Source organism: Cetorhinus maximus, unplaced genomic scaffold, assembly GCF_964194155.1.
Source record: "Cetorhinus maximus unplaced genomic scaffold, sCetMax3.hap1.1 HAP1_SCAFFOLD_858, whole genome shotgun sequence".
NCBI classification, from domain to species: Eukaryota; Metazoa; Chordata; class Chondrichthyes; order Lamniformes; family Cetorhinidae; genus Cetorhinus; species Cetorhinus maximus.
This window is the reverse complement of record NW_027596800.1, coordinates 45,189-66,664: the sequence shown is the minus strand read 5'-3', so window position 1 is coordinate 66,664 and position 21,476 is coordinate 45,189. Positions and strand designations below refer to the sequence as shown.

Sequence of the window (21,476 nt, the reverse complement as noted above, 5' to 3'; positions counted from 1 at the left end):
CCTCCACCACTGACGCACAGATGCACTGCAGGAATTCACCAAGGCTCCTTCAACAGCACCTTCCAAACCCACGAGCACTAAATCTGGAAGGGCAAGGGCAGCAGACACATGGGAACAGCACCAGCTGGAAGTTCCCCTCCAAGTCACTCACCATCCTGACTTGGAAATATTTCTTTTTTAATTCATTCATGGGTTGTGGGCATTGCTGGCATTTATTGCCCATCCCTAATTACCCTTGTTCAGAGTTAACCACATTGCTGTGGGTCTGTAGTCACATGTAGACCAGACCAGGTAAGGACGGCAGGTTTCCATCTGTAAAGGACATTAGTGAACTGGATGGGTTTTTACCACAATCGACAATGGTTTCATGGTCATCATTAGACTTTTAATTCCAGATTTTTTAATGAATTCACAGAATCACAGTGCAGAAGAGGCCCTTCGGCCCATCGAGTCTGCACCGACACGTGAGAAACACCTGACCTACCTACCTAATCCCATTTACCAGCACTTGGCCCATAGCCTTGAATGTTATGACATGCCAAGTGCTCAACCAGGTAGCTTTTAAAAGATGTGAGGCAACCCGCCTCCACCACCTTCTCAGGCAGCGCATTCCAGACCGTCACCACCCTCTGGGTAAAAAAGATTTTCCTCACATCCCCCCTAAACCTCCTGCCTCTCACCTTGAACTTATGCCCCCTTGTGACTGACCCTTCAACTAAGGGGAACAGCTGCTCCCTATCCACCCTGTCCATGCCCCTCATAATCTTGTACACCTCGATCAGGTTGCCCCTCAGTCTTTTCTGCTCCAACGAAAACAATCCAAGTCTAACCAACCTCTCTTCATAACTTAAATGTTTCATCCCAGGCAACATCCTGGTGAATCTCCTCTGCACCCCCTCCAGTGCAATCACATCCTTCCTATAATGTGGCGACCAGAACTGCACACAGTACTCCAGCTGTGGCCTCAACAAGATTCTATACAACTTCAACATGACCTCCCTATTTTTGTAATCTATGCCTCGATTGATAAAGGCAAGTGTCCCATGTGCCTTTTTCACCACCCCACTAATATGTCCCTCTGCCTTCAGAGATCTATAGACACACACGCCAAGGTCCCTTAGTTCCTCAGAACTTCCTAGTGCCATGCCGTTCATTAAATACTTCCTTGTCAAATTACTCCTTCCAAAGTGTATCACCTCACACTTTTCAGGGTTAAATTCCATCTGCCATTTATCTGCCCATTTGACCATCCAGCCTATATCTTCCTGTAGCCCAAGACACTCAACCTCACTGTTAACCACCCGGCCAATTTTGTGTCATCCGCAAATTTACTAATCCTACCCCCCACATAGTCATCTATGTCATTTATATAAATAACAAATAATAGGGGACCCAGCACAGATCCCTGTGGTACGCCACTGGACACTGGCTTCCAGTCACTAAAGCATCCTTCTGTCATCACCCTCTGTCTCCTCCAACTAAGCAAATTCTGAATCCACCTTATCAAATTACCCTGTATCCCATGTGCATTTGCCTTCTTTATAAGTCTCCCATGTGGAACCTTGTCAAAGGCTTTGCTGAAATCCATATAAACTACGTCAACTGCACCACCCTCATCTACACACCTGGTCACCTCCTCAAAAAATTCAATCAAATTTGTTAGGCATGACCTCCCTCTGACAAAGCCATGCTGACTATCCCTGATCAAACCTTGCCTCTCCAAGTGGAGATAGATACTCTCCTTCAGATATTTCTCCAATAGTTTCCCTACACTGACATGAGATTCACTGGCCTGTAGTTCCCTGGCTTATCTCTGCAACCCTTCTTAAATAGCGGAACCACATTAGCTGTTCTCCGGTCCTCTGGCACCTCCCCCGTGGCCAGAGAGGAATTAAAAATTCGAGTCAGAGCCCCTGCGATCTCCTCCCTTGCCTCCCTCAGCAGTCTGGGACACAAATCATTCGGACCTGGAGATTTGTCCATTTTTAAGCCTGCCAACACCTCCATTACCTTGTCACTCCCTATATCAATTTGCTTAAGAACCTCGCAGTCTCTCTCCCCAAGTTCGATACCTTCATCCTCATTCTCTTGGGTGAAGACGGATGTGAAGTATTCATTCAACACTCTAGCGATGTCCTCGGGCTCCACCCATAGATTGGCCCCTTGGTCCCTTATAGGCCCTACTCTTTCCCTGGTTATCCTCTTCCCATTGATATACTTGTAGAATATCTTGGGATTTTCCCTACTAATTCAAATTCCATCATCTGCTGTGGTGAGATTTGAGCTCTGGTCCCCTGAGTTTCTGGATTACCAGCCACTGTCTCCCTGTCCTAAAAGCACTGTGAGTGCACCTACACCACATGGACTGCAGCAGTTCATTTTTAAAATGAATTTTAAAATAGTTTTGAGAAGACAACATTTGGGGAAAATAACTGGAAATGAAGTATAAGATATAAAGTGCAAATTATTTATGCAATTTTTTAATCTGTCATGGAATTTAAGCATTGCTGGCTAGGCCAGCATTTCTTGCCCATTCCTAATTGCCCTTGAGAAAGTGTTGGTGATGCTTTCCCCAATAAAGCTGAATGATCGGCTGAACCATTCCAAAGGGCAGTTAAACGTCAACCACATTTTCATTCTTTCATGAGACGTGGGCTTCACTGGCTAGGCCAGCATTTATTGCCTATCCCTAATTGCCCTCAAGTAGGAGAACACACGTAGGCCAGATCATGTAAGAGTGGCAGACACTCCTCCCTAAAGGACATTAGTGATGGGTTTTTATGACAATACGAGCGCTTCATGAACACTTTTACTGATTCCAACTTTTTTCTAACAGATTTCTTAAGGGAATTCAAATTCTCAAAACATCCGAGTGGAATTTGAACACGTTTCCTGGGTGATTCGCCCAATAATAAAACAACCAGATCTTTCATCATCTTACCCAAACTCATTCCAGAACCCACCTACTATCTCGGTCCCAGAGCAGCATGCGAATATGATTCAGAATGGATGCCTGCCCCAATTTTACTTCAATCCCAGACCTACAATCCTCGTCAATTGGATGTCGGGAGAAGCCATGATCCAAATCATAATTCTGAGTGTCGCCATCAAGCAGAGCAGCTTTCAGTTCACCCCCAATAACCTGGGCACCGTATTTCATTGCTGCAATGTTCTCATCAGGGACTGTGGAAACAAAATCACAACCTCTAGTTTATTATCCAAAAAAACAGGAAGAAAGAACATAAACAAATAAGAGTCAGAGAGAAGAGAGGAAGAATGTCTGGGATTGGGGGGGGGAAGAGCATTGGGAGCTGGGAGAGGAGGAGTGCATCGGAGGCTGGGAGGGAGGGAGAGCGCCAGGGACATGGAGAGCATATAAAGAGGCTACAAAGGGGCATCGATAGGTTAAGTGAGTGGGCAAGGATCTGGCAAATGGAGTATAATGTGAAAAAATGTGAAATTGTCCATTTTGGCAGGAAGAATAAAAAAGCTTATTATCTAAATGGTGAGAGTTTGCAGAGCTGGAGATTCAGAGGGATCTGGGTTTCCTAGTGCCTGAATCACAAAAGAATAGTTTACAGGTGTTATGACACAGCAGCTGGTAAAGGCTGAGTTGTTTAAACCCCCAAGGGATAAGTTGGGAGCAGTTCAGAGAAGGTTTACCGGGTGGGTTATCTTATGAGGAAAGGCTGGACAGGTTAGGCTTGTATCCTCAGGAGTTTAGAAGGGTAAGAGGCAACTTAATTGAAACTTTAAGATCCTGGGGGGTCTTGACAGGGTGGATGTGGAGAGGATGTTTCCTCTTGTGGGAGAATCTGGAACTCGGGGTCACAGTTTAAAAATAAGGGATCGCTCATGAAGGGCAGAGATGAGGCAGGGCGGGGGGGCGGGGAGAGGTTCCGGGTGGGGAGGTGGTGGGGGGGGGGGGGGGGAGGTGCAAGGTGAGAGAGGGGGGGTGACCAAGAGAGAGGGTAACATTTGCATATTCAATGAATATCTCCCTGTCGTAGGAACATAGAAAATAGGAGCAGGAGGAGGCCATTCGGCCCTTCAAGCCTGCTCCCCCATTCATTATGATCGTGGCTGATCATCCAACTCAATAGCCTGTTCCCGCTTTCTCCCCATACCCGTTGATCCCTTTCGCCCCAAGAGCTATATCTAACTCCTTCTAGAGAACATACAATGTTTTTGCCTCAACTACTTTCTGTGGTAGCGAATTCCACAGGCTCACCACTCTCTGGGTGAAGAAATTTCTCCTCATCTCAGTCCTAAATGGTCTATCCCGTATCCTCAGACAGTGGCCCCTGGTTCTGGACTCCGCCACCATCGGGAACATCCTTCTTGCATCTACCCTGAAGGAGGCCATTTGGCCCATCTTGTCCATGCCAGCCCGAGGATCTTTTTATTTCCTGTCTGCCAACCAGTTTTCTATCCATCTCAATACACTACCCCCAATACCATGCGCTTTAATTTTACACGCTAATCTCTTATGTGGGGCTTTGTCAAAAGCCTTCTGAAAGTCCAAATAAACCACATCCACTAGCTCCCCCTCATCAACTCTACTAGTTACATCCTCAAAAAATTTCAGTAGATTTGTTAAGTATGATTTCCCTTTCATAAATCCATGCTGACTCTGTCCGATTCTGCCACTGTTTTCCAAGTGCTCAGCTATTAAATCTTTTATAATGGACTCTAGAATTTTCCCCACTACCGATGTCAGGCTGACTGGTCTATAATTCCCTGTTTTCTCTCTACCTCCCTTTTTAAATAGTGGTGTTACATTAGCTACCCTCCAATCTGTAGGGACTGTTCCAGAGTCTATAGAATCTCGGAAGATGACCACCAATGCATCCACTATTTCTAGGGCCAATTCCTTAAGTACTCTGGGATGTAGATTATCAGGCCCTGGGGATTTATCGGCCTTCATTCCCATCAATTTCCCAACACCATTTCCCTACCAATACTGATTTCTTTCAGTTCCTCCCTCTCACTAAACCCTGTGTTCCCCAACATTTCTGGTATGTTATTAGTGTCCTCCTTTGTGAAGACAGAACCAAAGTATGTATTTAGTTGGTCAGCCATTTCTTTGTTCCCCATTATAAATTCCCCTGTTTCTGACTGTAAGGGACCTACATTTGTCTTCACCAATCTTCTTCTCTTCACATACCTATAGAAACTTTTACAGTCAGTTTTTATGTTCCCCGCAAGCTTACTCTCATACTCTATTTTCCCCTTCTTAATCAATCCCTTGGTCCTCCTTTGCTGAATTCTAAACTGCTCCCAATCCTCAGGTCTGTTGTTTTTTCTGGCCAATTTATGTGCCCCTTCCTTGGATCTAATACTATCTCTAATTTCCCTTGTAAGCCATGGTTTGGCCACCTTTCCTGTTTTACTTTTGCACCAGACAGGAATAAACAATTGTTGCAGTTCACCCATTTGCTCTTTGAATGTTTGACATTGCCTATCCACCGTCATCCCTTTAAGTAACGTTTCCCAATCCATCATAGACAACTCGCGTCTCATACCATCGTAGTTTCCTTTAATAAGATTCAGGACCCTAGTCTCAGAATCAACTATGTCACTCTCCATCTTGATGAAGAATTCTATCATATTATGGTTGCTCATCCCCAAGGGGCCTCGCACAACTAGATTGCCGATTATTCCTTTCTCTAGACACAATGCCCAGTCTAAGATGGCCTGTTCTCTAGTTGGTTCCTCAATGTATGTGGCTTAAGAGTTGATACAGGAGGGAGGGTTTTCGATTCCTGGATCACTGGGACCGTTTCTGGGGAAGGTGGGACCTGTACAAGTGGGATGGTCTACATCTGAACCAGAGCGGGACTAACATCCTTGCGGGCGAGTTTGCTCGTGCTGTTGGGAGGAGTGTAAACTAATTCAGCAGGGGGAGGGGACACAGAATGTTAGCAGAATAGGGACACATCATAATACAGTAAAACAATCAAGTCAGAGGGAGTACAGCTGCATTAAGCTTCAAGGGAGTAAGGCAATGCTGGATGGTCTCTACTTTAACGCCAGAAGTATTACAGGTAAAACGGATGAGTTAAGGGTGAGGATTGACATGTGGAATTGTGATATAGTTGCCATCGCTGAGACGTGGTTGAGGGAGGGGCAGGATTGGCAGCTCAACATTCTGGGATATAGAATCTTCAGGTGAGACAGGGGAAGGGGTAAAAGAGGAGGCGGCACTGTATTATTAGTTAAGGAGTCAGTTACTGCAGTAAGGAGAGATGATATCTTGGAGGGGGCATCGATTGAAGCTTTGTGGGTAGAGCTTAGGAATAAAAAAGGGGGCAGGCACATTGTTAGGTGTTTATTATAGACCCCCAGATAGTCAGCGAGAAATTGAGGAGCAAATATGTGCTCAATTTGTGGAGGTGTGTAAAAACAATAACAATCGGGTAATTATATTAGGCGATTTCAACTTTCCCAACATTAATTAGGATAGACATAGTGTTAAGGGCTTGGATGGAATGGATTTCTCGAAATAGAACAAGAACAAAGAACAAAGAAAAGTACAGCACAGGAACAGGCCCTTCGGCCCTCCAAGCCTGTGCCGATCATATTGCCTGTCAAACTAAAACATTTTGCACTTCTGGGGTCCGTATCCCTCTATTCCCATCCTATTCATGTATTTGTCAAGCTGCCTCTTAAACACCACTATCGTACCTGCTTCCACCACCTCCTCTGGTAGCAAATTCCAGACACTCACTACCCTCTGCCTAAAAAACTTGCCCCGCACATCTCCTCTAAAGTTTTCTCCTCTCACCTTAAATCTATGTCGCCTGGTAATTGACTCTTCCACCCTGGGAAAAAGCTTCTGACTATCTCCTCTGTCCATGCCACTCATAATTTTGTAAACTTCTATCAAGTCGCCCCTCAATCTCCGTCACTCTAGTGAGAACAATCCGAGTTACTCCAGCCTCTCCTCATAGCTAATAACCTCCAGACCAGGCAGCATCCTGGTAAACCTCCTCTGCACCCTCTCCAACGCCTCCATATCCTTCTGGTAATGTGGTGACCAGAATTTCACGCAATATTCCAAGGGTGGCCTAACCAAGGTTCTATACAGCTGCAGCATGACTTCCCAGCTTTTATACTCAATACCCCTGCTGATGAAGGCAAGCATGCCATATGCCTTCCTGACTACCTTATCCACCTGCGTTGCCACTTTCAGTGACCTGTGGGCCTGTACACCCAGATCCTTCTGTCTGTCGATGGACTTAAGGGTTCTGCCATTTACTGTATAATTCCTGCCTGTATTAGACCTTCCAAAATGCATTACCTCGCATTTGTCCACATTAAACTCCATCTGCCATTTCTCCGTCCAAGGCTCCAACCGATCTATATCCCATTGTATCTTTTGACAATCTTCTTCACTATCTGCAACTCCTCCAACCTTAGTGTCGTCTGCAAACGTACTAATTAACCCAGTTACATTTTCCTCCAAATCATTTACGTATACTACAAACAGCAAAGGTCCCAGCACTGATCCCTGCGGAACTCCACTAGTCACAGCTCTCCATTCAGAATAGCACCCTTCCACTGCTACCCTCTGTCTTCCATGACCAAACCAATTCTATATCCATCTTGCCAGCTCACCTCTGATCCTGTGCAATTTTACCTCCTGTACCAGTCTGCCATGAGGGACCTTGTCAAAGGCCTTACTGAAATCCATGCAGATAACATCCACTGCCCTTCCATAGTCGATCATCTTTGTCACTTCCTCGAAAAACTCGATCAATTTAGTGAGACACGACCTCCCCTTCACAAAACCATGCTGTCTCTCACTAACACGCCCATTTGCTTCCAAATGGTAGTAAATCCTGTCACGAAGAATCTTCTCCAATAATTTCCCTACCACTGACGTAAGGCTCACCGGCCTGTAATATCCTGGATTATCCCTGCTACCCTTCTTAAACAATGGAACAGCAATGGCCATTCTCCAGTCCTCTGGGACCTCACCCGTAGCCAGTGAGGATACAAAGATTTCTGTCAAGGCCCCAGCAATCTCCTCCCTTGCCTCCCTCAGTACTCTGGGGTAGATCCCATCTGGTCCTGGGGAGTTATTGACCTTAATATTCTTCAAGACGCCTAACACCTCCTCTTTTTTGATCTCAACGTGATCCAGGCTATCTACACACTCTTCCCTAGACAAATCGACCGCTAAGTCCTTCTCTTTGGTGAATACTGATGAGAAGTACTCATTTAGTAACTCTCCCATTTCTTCTGCCTCCACACACAGATCCCCACCTCTGTCCATGAGTGGGCCTACCCTTTCCCTGGCTACCCTCTTGCTTTTCACATATGTTACAGGAAATATGTTCAGGAAAACTGTTTAGGTTAATGCGTAAAGGGTCCAACAAGGGACGGTGCAGTGCTGGACCTAATTCTAGGGAATGAAGCCGAACATGTGGCTAAGGTGGTGGTGGGGGAGCATTTTAGTGATAGCGACCACAACATGGTGCAGTTTAAGGTTGTTATGGACAAAGAAAGAGACAAATTGCAAAAAATGTTTTGGATTGGGGGAGAGGGGGATTTAGTAAAATAAGACAGGATCTGGCCAAAGTAGACTGGGAACAGTTACTTGTGGGGGAATCTACAGAGGAACAGTGGGGGGTGTTCAAAAAGGAAATGGGGAGGGTACAGGCTCAACATGTTCCCTCTAGGGTGATAAGAAGGAGTAACAAGCCCAGAGAACCATGGATGACCAGAGATATTCAGGATATGATGCCAAGGAAAAGAGAGGCTTTTAGCAGGTACAAGGGGAGCAAATCAGCGGAGGCATTAGTGGAGTACAGAAAGTGCAGGGTGGAGCTTAAGAAAGCAATTAGGAGAGCAAAGAGGGGATATGAGAAAGCTCTGGCTGGTAAAAGTAGGGAAAATCCCAAGATATTCTATAAGTATGTCAATGGGAAGAGGATAACCAGGGAAAGAGTAGGGCCCATTAGGGACCAAGGGGACAATCTATGGGTGGAGCCAGAGGATATCGCTAGAGTGTTGAATGAATACTTCACATCCGTCTTCACCCAAGAGAATGAGGATGAAGTTATCAAACTCGGGGAGAGACTGCGAGGTTCTTAAGAAAATTGATATAGGGAGTGACAAGGTATTGGAGGTGTTGGCAGGCTTAAAAGTGGACAAATTTACTTTGTGTCTCAGACTGCTGAAGGAGGCACGGAAGGAGATCGTAGGGGCTCTGACCCAAATCATTAATTCCTCTCTGGTCACGGGGGAGGTGCCAGAGGACTGGAGAACAGCTAATGTGATTGCGCTATTTAAGAAGGGTTGTAGAGATAAGCCAGGGAACTACAGACCAGTAAGTCTCACGTCAGTGGTAGGGAAACTATTGGAGAAAATTCTGAAGGAGGGAATCTATCTCCACTTGGAGAGGCAAGGTTTGATCAGGGATAATCAGCATGGCTTTGTCAGAGGGAGATCATGCCTAACAAATTTGATTGAATTTCTTGAGGAGGTGACCAGGTGTGTAGATGAGGATAGTGCAGTTGATGTAGTTTATATGGATTTCAGCAAAGCCATTGACAAGGTCCCACATGGGAGACTTATAAAGAAGGCAAATGCACATGGGATACAGGGTAATTTGATAAAGTGGATTCAAAATTGGCTTAGTTGAAGGAGACAGAGGGCGATGACAGAAGGATGCTTTAGTGACTGGAAGCCAGTGTCCAGTGGCGTACCACAGGGATCTGTGCTGGGTCCCCTATTATTCTTCATTTATATAAACGATATAGATGACTATGTGGGGGGTAGGATTAGTAAGTTTGCGGATGACACAAAGATTGGCCGGGTGGTTAACAGTGAGGTTGAGTGTCTTGGGCTACACGAAGATATACATGGGATGGTCAAATGGGCAGATAAGTGGCAGATGGAATTTAACCCTGAGAAGTGTGAGGTGATATACTTTAGAAGGAGTAATTTGACAAGGAAGTATTCAATGAACGGCATGACACTAGGAAGTTCTGAGGAACAAAGGGACCTTGGCGTGTGTGTCCATAGATCTCTGAAGGCGGAGGGGCATGTTAGTGGGGTGGTGAAAAAGGCATATGGGACACTTGCCTTTATCAATCGAGGCATAGATTACAAAATTAGGGAGGTCAAGTTGAAGTTGTATAGAACCTTGGTGAGGCCACAGCTGGAGTACTGTGTGCAGTTCTGGTCGCCACATTATAGGAAGGATGTGATTGCACTGGAGGGGGTGCAGAGGAGATTCACCAGGATGTTGCCTGGGATGAAACATTTAAGTTATGAAGAGAGGTTGGATAGACTTGGGTTGCTTTCGTCGGAGCAGAGAAGACTGAAGGGTGACCTGATCGAGGTGTACAAGATTATGAGGGGCATGGACAGGGTGGATAGGGAGCAGCTGTTCCCATTAGTTGAAGGAATGCACTGCCTAGGACGGTGGTGGAGGCGGGTTGCGACAGATGTTCCTTCATTGCATGTGTCTCCAATTTCCTGTTTAATGCCATTCCCAACATCATCACTACAGTTTGGGGGTCTATATACAACCCCCACTAACGGCTTTTGCCCCTACGCGTTTCTCAGCTCTACCCATACACATTCCACATCGTATCCCGTCCACACTGAGCACTGAATGAGCGTGTCTCTGCCGTGTCCAGTGCTCAGAGCGTGTCTCTGCCGTGTCCAGTGCTCAGAGCGTGTCTCTGCCGTGTCCAGTGCTCAGAGCGTGTCTCTGCCGTGTCCAGTAATCAGAGCGTGTCTCTGCCCTGTCCAGAGCTCACTGAGCCCGGCCCTGTGCTCACCGAGCCTGACCCCGTACTGACCCCGTACTCACTGAGCCTGACCCCGTACTGACCCCGTACTCACTGAGCCTGACCCCGTACTGACCCCGTACTCACTGAGCCTGACCCCGTACTCACTGAGCCTGACCCCGTACTGACCCCGTACTCACTGAGCCTGACCCCGTACTGACCCCGTACTCACTGAGCCTGACCCCGTACTCACTGAGCCTGACCCCGTACTCACTGAGCCTGACCCCGTACTCACTGAGCCTGACCCCTTACTGACCCCGTACTCACTGAGCCTGACCCCGTACTCACTGAGCCTGACCCTGTACTGACCCCGTACTCACTGAGCCTGACCCCGTACTGACCCCGTACTCACTGAGCCTGACCCCGTACTGACCCCGTACTCACTGAGCCTGACCCCGTACTGACCCCGTACTGACCGAGCCTGACCCCGTACTGACCCCGTACTCACCGAGCCTGACCCCGTACTCACTGAGCCTGACCCCGTACTGACCCCGTACTCACTGAGCCTGACCCCGTACTGACCCCGTACTCACCGAGCCTGACCCCGTACTGACCCCGTACTCACTGAGCCTGACCCCGTACTGACCCCGTACTCACTGAGCCTGACCCCGTACTCACTGAGCCTGACCCCGTACTGACCCCGTACTCACTGAGCCTGACCCCGTACTCACTGAGCCTGACCCCGTACTGACCCCGTACTCACTGAGCCTGACCCCGTACTCACTGAGCCTGACCCCGTACTGACCCCGTACTCACTGAGCCTGACCCCGTACTCACTGAGCCTGACCCCGTACTGACCCCGTACTCACTGAGCCTGACCCCGTACTGACCCCGTACTCACTGAGCCTGACCCCGTACTGACTGAGCCTGACCCCGTACTGACCCCGTACTCACTGAGCCTGACCCCGTACTCACTGAGCCTGACCCCGTACTGACCCCGTACTGACCGAGCCTGACCCCGTACTCACTGAGCCTGACCCCGTACTCACTGAGCCTGACCCCGTACTGACCCCGTACTCACTGAGCCTGACCCCGTACTGACCCCGTACTCACTGAGCCTGACCCCGTACTGACCCCGTACTCACTGAGCCTGACCCCGTACTCACTGAGCCTGACCCCTTACTGACCCCGTACTCACTGAGCCTGACCCCGTACTGACCCCGTACTAACTGAGCCTGACCCCGTACTGACCCCGTACTCACCGAGCCTGACCCCGTACTGACCCCGTACTCACTGAGCCTGACCCCGTACTCACCGAGCCTGACCCCGTACTGACCCCGTACTCACTGAGCCTGACCCCGTACTGACCTCGTACTCACTGAGCCTGACCCCGTACTCACTGAGCCTGACCCCGTACTGACCCCGTACTCACTGAGCCTGACCCCGTACTGACCCCGTACTCACTGAGCCTGACCCCGTACTGACCCCGTACTCACTGAGCCTGACCCCGTACTGACCCCGTACTCACCGAGCCTGACCCCGTACTGACCCCGTACTCACTGAGCCTGACCCCGTACTGACCCCGTACTCACCGAGCCTGACCCCGTACTGACCCCGTACTCACTGAGCCTGACCCCGTACTCACTGAGCCTGACCCCGTACTCACTGAGCCTGACCCCGTACTCACTGAGCCTGACCCCGTACTGACCCCGTACTCACTGAGCCTGACCCCGTACTGACCCCGTACTCACCGAGCCTGACCCCGTACTGACCCCGTACTCACTGAGCCTGACCCCGTACTGACCCCGTACTCACCGAGCCTGACCCCGTACTGACCCCGTACTCACTGAGCCTGACCCCGTACTCACTGAGCCTGACCCCGTACTGACCCCGTACTCACTGAGCCTGACCCCGTACTGACCCCGTACTCACCGAGCCTGACCCCGTACTGACCCCGTACTCACTGAGCCTGACCCCGTACTGACCCCGTACTCACCGAGCCTGACCCCGTACTGACCCCGTACTCACTGAGCCTGACCCCGTACTCACTGAGCCTGACCCCGTACTCACTGAGCCTGACCCCGTACTCACTGAGCCTGACCCCGTACTGACCCCGTACTCACTGAGCCTGACCCCGTACTGACCCCGTACTCACCGAGCCTGACCCCGTACTGACCCCGTACTCACCGAGCCTGACCCCGTACTGACCCCGTACTGACCGAGCCTGACCCCGTACTGACCGACCCTGACCCCGTACTGACCCCGTACTCACCGAGCCTGACCCCGTACTGACCCCGTACTCACCGAGCCTGACCCCGTCCTGACCCCGTACTCACTGAGCCTGACCCCGTACTGACCCCGTACTCACCGAGCCTGACCCCGTACTGACCCCGTACTCACCGAGCCTGACCCCGTACTGACCCCGTACTCACCGAGCCTGACCCCGTACTGACCCCGTACTCACCGAGCCTGACCCCGTACTGACCCCGTACTCACCGAGCCTGACCCCGTACTGACCCCGTACTCACCGAGCCTGACCCCGTACTGACCCCGTACTCACCGAGCCTGACCCCGTACTGACCCCGTACTCACCGAGCCTGACCCCGTACTGACCCCGTACTCACCGAGCCTGACCCCGTACTGACCCCGTACTCACCGAGCCTGACCCCGTACTGACCCCGTACTCACCGAGCCTGACCCCGTACTGACCCCGTACTCACTGAGCCTGACCCCGTACTGACCCCGTACTCACTGAGCCTGACCCCGTACTGACCCCGTACTGACCCCGTACTCACTGAGCCTGACCCCGTACTGACCCCGTACTCACTGAGCCTGACCCCGTACTGACCCCGTACTCACTGAGCCTGACCCCGTACTCACTGAGCCTGACCCCGTACTCACTGAGCCTGACCCCGTACTGACCCCTTACTCACTGAGCCTGACCCCGTACTGACCCCGTACTCACCGAGCCTGACCCCGTACTGACCCCGTACTCACTGAGCCTGACCCCGTACTGACCCCGTACTCACTGAGCCTGATCCCGTACTCACTGAGCCTGACTCCGTACTCACCGAGCCTGACCCCGTACTGACCCCGTACTCACTGAGCCTGACCCCGTACTGACCCCGTACTCACTGAGCCTGACCCCGTACTCACTGAGCCTGACCCCGTACTCACTGAGCCTGACCCCGTACTGACCCCATACTCACCGAGCCTGACCCCGTACTCACCGAGCCTGACCCCGTACTCACCGAGCCTGACCCCGTACTGACCCCGTACTGACCCCGTACTCACCGAGCCTGACTCCGTACTGACCCCGTACTCACCGAGCCTGACCCCGTACTGACCCCGTACTGACCGAGCCTGACCCCGTACTGACCCCGTACTGACCGAGCCTGACCCCGTACTGACCCCGTACTCACCGAGCCTGACCCCGTACTCACTGAGCCTGACCCCGTACTCACCGAGCCTGACCCCGTCCTGACCCCGTACTCACCGAGCCTGACCCCGTACTCACCGAGCCTGACACCGTCCTGACCCCGTACTGACCGAGCCTGACCCCGTACTCACTGAGCCTGACCCCGTACTGACCCCGTACTCACTGAGCCTGACCCCGTACTGACCGAGCCTGACCCCGTACTCACTGAGCCTGACCCCGTCCTGACCCCGTACTCACTGAGCCTGACCCCGTACTCACCGAGCCTGACCCCGTACTCACCGAGCCTGACCCCATACTCACTGAGCCTGACCCCGTCCTGACCTCGTACTCACCGAGCCTGACCCCGTCATCACTGAGCCTGACCCAGTACTGACCCCGTACTGACCCCGTACTCACTGTGCATGTCCCCGTAATGTTCAGTACTCACTGAGCCTGTCCCCGTAGTGTTCGGTACTCACTGAGCCTGTCCCCGTGGTGTTTAGTACTCACTGACCATGTCCCCGTAGTGTTTAGTACTCACTGAGCATCTGCCCGTAGTGTTTAGTACTCACTGAGCCTGTCACTGTCGTGTTTAGTACTCACTGAGCATGTCCCCGTAGTGTTCAGTACTCACTGAGCCTGTCACTGTCGTGTTTAGTACTCACTGAGCATGTCCCCGTAGTGTTCAGTACTCACTGAGCCTGTCACTGTCGTGTTTATTACTCACTGAGCCTGTCACTGTCGTGTTCAGTACTCATTGAGCCTGTCCCCATAGTGTTTATTACTCACTGAGCCTGTCACTGTCGTGTTCAGTACTCACTGAGCCTGTCACTGTCGTGTTCAGTACTCACTGAGCCTGTCACTGTCGTGTTCAGTACTCATTGAGCCTGTCCCCATAGTGTTTTTTACTCACTGAGCCTGTCACTGTCGTGTTCAGTACTCACTGAGCCTGTCACTGTCGACTTCAGTACTCACTGAGCCTGTCACTGTCATGTTCAGTACTCACTGAGCATGTCCCCGTAGTGTTTAGTACTCACTGAGCATGTCCCCGTAGTGTTTAGTACTCACTGAGCATGTCCCCGTAGTGTTTAGTACTCACTGAGCCTGTCACTGTCGTGTTTAGTACTCACTGAGCCTGTCACTGTCGTGTTTAGTACTCACTGAGCATGTCCCCGTAGTGTTTAGTACTCACTGAGCCTGTCACTGTCGTGTTTAGTACTCACTGAGCCTGTCCCCGTAATGTTTAGTACTCACTGAGCATGTCACTGTCGTGTTTTGTACTCACTGAGCATGTCACTGTCGTGTTTAGTACTCACTGAGCATGTCCCCGTAGTGTTTAGCACTCACTGAGCCTGTCACTGTCGTGTTCAGTACTCACTGAGCACGTCCCCGTAGTGTTTAGTACTCACTGAGCCTGTCACTGTCATGTTCAGTACTCACTGAGCATGTCCCCGTAGTGTTTAGTACTCACTGAGCACGTCCCCGTAGTGTTTAGTACTCACTGAGCCTGTCACTGTCATGTTCAGTACTCACTGAGCATGTCCCCGTAGTGTTTAGTACTCACTGAGCACGTCCCCGTAGTGTCTAGTACTCACTGAGCATGTCCCCGGCGTTTAATACTCACTGAGCATGTCCCCGGCGTTTAATACTCACTGAGCATGTCCCCGTAGTGTTTAGTACTCACTGAGCATGTCCCCGTAGTGTTTAGTACTCACTGAGCATGTCCACGTAGTGTTTAGTACTCACTGAGCATGTCCACGTAGTGTTTAGTACTCACTGAGCATGTCCCCGTAGTGTTTAGTACTCACTGAGCATGTCCCCGTAGTGTTTAGTACTCACTGAGCATGTCCCCTTGGTGTTTAGTACTCACTGAGCAGGTCCCCGTAGTGTTTAGTACTCACTGAGCATGTCCCCGTAGTGTTTAGTACTCACTGAGCATGTCCCCGTAGTGTTTATTACTCACTGAGCATGTCCCCGTAGTGTTTAGTACTCACTGAGCATGTCCCCGTAGTGTTTAGTACTCACTGAGCATGTCCCCGTAGTGTTTAGTACTCACTGAGCATGTCCCCGTAGTGTTTATTACTCACTGAGCATATCCCCGTAGTGTTTATTACTCACTGAGCATATCCCCGTAGTGTTCAGTACCCACTGAGCATGTCCCCGTAGTGTTTATTACTCACTGAGCATGTCCCCGTAGTGTTTATTACTCACTGAGCATGTCCCCTTAGTGTTTAGTACTCACTGAGCATGTCCCGTAGTGTTTATTACTCACTGAGCATGTCCCCTTAGTGTTTTGTACTCACTGAGCATGCCCCTATAGTTGAGCTCCATATCACGACTCTCTGAGCGAATCTTGATGGCGTCTAAAATGGTGTCAGCGGACAGTAGAGCTGCTGGCCGGACAACATTCAGCAATTCTGTTAAACTCATCAGTGGCAAGCGGACTGCTTTCATAATCTCCACATGTGTCTCATCTGGATTCTGTTTACACCAGTTCATCAGGGCTAGGAAAATATCCTTCTCTGCAGCAGCCAAGGAATCTCGAGAGACCACATTGAGCAGGGCTGCCTGTGGGTAGATACAGAGAGACCTGACTGTTTACACAGGGACTGAAAACACTCAGCAGACTGCTGCCATGGGTCAGCTCTCAAGTCTTTCATATGTGTGCACAGTTTACTAACTTCTCTCAATATACTGTTCAACTAAAGACCACTACCCAAAGCACTCAACAGCCACAGATTAATCTTGCTCAGGTAGCTCAATAGGTCTTTTATTTCTGAAGGAATACAATTCACCAGTACTCTAGGGATGGTTTAAACTGCTTTGGCAGTGGAATGGGTACCAGGATGAAACCTTTATAGAGGTGCACAGAGGACTGGGAGAGCCAGACAGCACTGGGTCAGACAGGGGGAAACCCCGAGGCAGTCTCAGGTGGGTTTGAAGTGTATGTGCTTCAATGTAAGGAGGGTATTAAATATGGCTGATCAGCTGCAAGTGTCATTTGCCATTAAGGACTGTGATGTAGTGGCACTGAGAGTTGGTTACAGAATGAGGCTGGGGAAATAATAATGGGAAACCAGGAAATGGCAGAGGAATTGAATAAATACTTTGTACAGTCTTCACGGTAGAAGACACTCATAGCACACCAAAAATATCAAATCATCGTCGGGCAAAAGTAGGGGGGAAATAAATACAATAACTGTCACTAGAGAAAAAGTACTAGGGAAACTAAAGGGACTAAAGGTCGATAATTCACCTGGACCTGATGGGTTGCATTCTAGGATATTAAAGGAAATAACAACAGAGATAATGGATGCACTGATTGTAATCTTCCAAGGATCCTTAGATTCTGGAGTCCCAGAGAATTGGAAAAATGCCAAGGGATTGATTAAGAAGGGGAAAATAGAGTACAAGACTAAATGCTTAAATGCATGTGGTGATTCAGGGGAGAAGATCAGAAGGAGAGTTCAAAACTCTGGAGATGGACCTTTGTGGAAAGTGTCTGAGAGAAAACTTCGGTTTGGGAGAAGATTCCAAAGCAAGTTCTTGAAGTGTGGAGATTGGAAACCCTTGTGTGAAAGACGGCGTTCAGTGAGACCAGTTGGCTCACGATATAACAAGCGTCTGGGGCGGGGATGGTGCAGTTGCGGAGAGACCCATAGCGTCTATTTGGGTTTGAGGTGGCATCTGTCACTTGGTTTCAGACCGTGGTATGTCTGACCACAGGTTACCTATTTGTTTGCATGGACTGTGTACTCACTGGGAACCTTAGAGTATCAGATAGCTTTTGTAGCTTATGTTATCCTTACAAATCTGTATATATCGGTGTAGGTATAGTTGAGGGTGAAGTAGTATTGGAATTATAGTTAGTCTTTTCTTGTTACATAAATGTTTTATTCTTCTGTTAAAAGCTCATCAGTTGACTCCTGTGACTCTGCTTAGTAGCGACTCTCCACATATCCAAACAAAAAATAAAAGTTATGGTCGATCAAGCAGGGATCCACCCTGAGATAAGGTTTGTCCAGTAGTAATGTTAGCTGGGATCATAGCAGAGGGAAGATGGCCAAGATCGATGGGTGTTAGTCAGACTAGCTGTTAAGGCAGGAAGATCATTCCGTGTGGAACACGGGTGAGGGTATAATCTCAGTTTGGATTTTGTGATGGAAAAGCAGCTGGAAGGTTTACTGTAGCTCACATCAAGTGGAAGAAATCGACAGTGGGACAGAAACAGAACTGGGCTAGCCATATAAATATTGTGGCTACAAGAGCAGGTCAGCGGCTAGGAATCCTGCGACGAGTAACTCACCTCCTGACTCCCCAAAGCCTGTCCACCATATACAAGGCACAAGTCAGGAGTGTGATTTTTTTAAATTATTTGTTCATGGGAAGAGTGTCCTGCAGTCAGCATCGAGGTGAAGCAGTCTGGGAAGAGCATCCAGCAGTCAGCATCGCTGTGAAGCAGTCTGGGAAGAGTGTCCTGAAGTCAGCATCGAGGTGAAGCAGTCTGGGAAGAGTGTCCTGCAGTCAGCATCGCTGTGAAACAGTCTGGGAAGAGTGTCCTGCAGTCAGCATCGCTGTGAAGCAGTCTGGGAAGAGTGTCCTGCAGTCAGCATCGCGGTGAAACAGTCTAGGAAGAGTGTCCTGCAGTCAGCATCGCGGTGAAGCAGTCTGGGAAGAGTGTCCTGCAGTCAGCATCGCGGTGAAACAGTCTAGGAAGAGTGTCCTGCAGTCAGCATCGCGGTGAAGCAGTCTGGGAAGAGTGTCATGCAGTCAGCATCGCGGTGAAGCAGTCTGGGAAGAGTGTCCTGCAGTCAGCATCGCTGTGAAGCAGTCTGGGAAGAATGTCCTGCAGTCAGCATCGCGGTGAAGCAGTCTGGGAAGAGTGTCCTGCAGTCAGCATCGCTGTGAAGCAGTCTGGGAAGAGTGTCCCACAGTCCGCATCGCGGTGAAGCAGTCTGGGAAGAGCGTCCTGTAGTCAGCATCGCGGTGAATCAGTCTGGGAAGAGTGTTCCGCAGTCAGCATCGCGGTGAAGCAGTCTGGGGAGAGTGTCTTTCAGTCAGCATCGCGGTGAAGCAGTCTGGGAAGAGCGTCCCGCAGTCAGCAAAGCGGTGAAGCAGTCTGGGAAGTGTGTCCTGCAGTCAGCATCGCAGCGAAGCAGTCTGGGAAGAGTGTCCTGTAATCAGCATCACGGTGAAGCAGTCTGGGAAGAGTGTCCTGCAGTCAGCATCGCGGTGAAGCAGTTTCGGAAGAGTGTCCTGCAGTCAGAATCACAGTCTGCACTGGAGTGCTGCTTTGGGAGTTTGGTGAGGAGGAAACGAGGTGATCCTTTGAGTACCGTGAATATGGTCGGGTAAGTATTTAATACTTCTATCGCTTATAGTTTTTAAGATCTTATTTTGTGGTTCATCGTTCTGTAACAACGAGGAGCAGGGAAGAAGGGTCCTAGAGTAATTGATATTATTTAATATCAAGTATCTTCCAAAGGTTTTAATTTAATTTAAAGGGGTAATTCATGGCAGTAGAGCTCAAAGCCGTGGTGTGCTCCTCCTGCTCCATGTGGGAAGCTGGGAACATTTCCAGTGCCCGGGACCAGCAGGTGTGTGGGAAGTGTCTCCAGCTGCAGCTCCTGGAAGCCCGGGTTTCGGAGCTGGAGCAGCGGCTGGGGACACTGTGGAGCATCCGCAAGGCAGAGGGTATCGTGGATAGCACATATAGAGAGGTGGTCACACCGCAGGCTAAGAGTCCACAGGCAGGAAGGGAATGGGTGACAACCAGGCAGAGCAAGAGGACTAGGCAGGCAGTGCAGGAATCTCCTGTGGCTATTCCCCTGCAAAACAGATATACCTCTTTGGATACTGTTGAGGGGAATGGCCTCTCAGGTGAAAGCAGCAACAGCCAAATTCGTTGCACCGCGGTTGGCTCTGCTGCACAGGGGAGGAGTAAAAAGTGTGGGAATGCAATAGTTATAGGGGATTCAATTGTAAGGGGAATAGATAGGCGTTTCTGTGGCTGCAAACGAGACTCCAGGATGGTGTGTTGCCTCCCTGATGCTAGGGTCAAGGATGTCTCAGAGCGGCTATAGGGCATTCTGAAGGGGGAGAGTGAACAGCCAGTGGTCATGGTGCACATTGGTACAAACGACATAGGTAAAAAACGGGACGAGATCTGAAAAGCTGAATATAGGGAATTAAGAACTAAGTTGAAAAGTAGGACCTCAAAAGGTAGTGATCTCAGGATTACTACCAGTGCCATGTGCCAGTCAGAGTAGAAATAGCAGGATATATCGGATGAATACGTGGCTGAAGAGATGGTGTAAGGGGGAGGATTCAGATTCCTGGAACATTGGGACCGGTTCTGGGGGAGGTGGGACCAGTACAAACTGGACGGGTTACACCTGGGCAGGACCGGGACTGATGTCCTCGGGGGAATATTTGCTAGAGTGGTTGGAGAGGGTTTAAAGTAAAATGGCAGGGGGATGGGAACCTGTGCAAGGAGTCAGAGGAGGGGGAATCAAGGACAAGAACAAATGACAGAAAGGGGAATAAGAAAAGTGATAGGCAGAAAAATCAAGGGCAAGAATCAAACAGGACCTCAGTGAAAAATAGTGGGAACGGGACAAGTAATGTTAAAAAGACAAACCTTAAGGCTTTGTACCTTAACGCGAGGAGCATTCGCAATAAAGTGGATAAATTAACGGCGCAAATAGATGTAAACAGGTATGATATAGTCGGGATTACGGAGACATGGCTGCAGAGTGACCAGGGATGGGAACTGAACATCCAGGGGTATTCAGTATTTACGGAGGACAGACAAAAAGGAAAAGGTGGTGGAGTTGCATTGCTGGTCAAAGGGGAAATTAACGCAATAGTGAGGAAAGATATTAGCTCCGACGATGTGGAATCTGTATGGGTAGAGCTGAGAAACACTAAGGGGCAAAAAACGTTAGCGGGGGTTGTACATAGACCCCCAAACTGTAGTGGTGATGTTGGGACTGGCATTAAACAGGAAATTAGAGACGCATGCAATAAAGGAACATCTGTAATTATGGGTGACTTTAATCTGGATATAGATTGGGCAAATCAAATTAGTAACAATACGGTAGAGGAGGAATTCCTGCAGTGCATATGGGATGGTTTTCTGGACCAAAACGTTGAGGAACCAACTGGAGAACAGGCCATCCTAGACTGGGTATTGTGTAATGAGAAAGGAATAATCGGCAATCCAGTTGTGTGAGGCCCCTTGGGGATGAGCGACCATAATATGATAGAATTCTTCATCAAGATGGAGTGTGATAGTTGATACTGAGACT

The 21,476-nt window shown here is 49.6% G+C and overlaps 1 protein-coding gene across 1 annotated transcript in view; it reads right to left on the bottom strand.

The window, feature by feature from the left end:
* The window catches only part of btbd9 (BTB (POZ) domain containing 9), a gene marked incomplete at its 3' end in the record, with an annotated part of 67,151 nt that overhangs the window by 21,535 nt on the left and 24,140 nt on the right, over positions 1-21,476 (bottom strand). Inside the window, 2 exon segments of the mRNA XM_078536037.1 lie at positions 2,964-3,183; positions 16,470-16,734. Coding sequence (XP_078392163.1) covers positions 2,964-3,183; positions 16,470-16,734 — 485 coding nt within the window.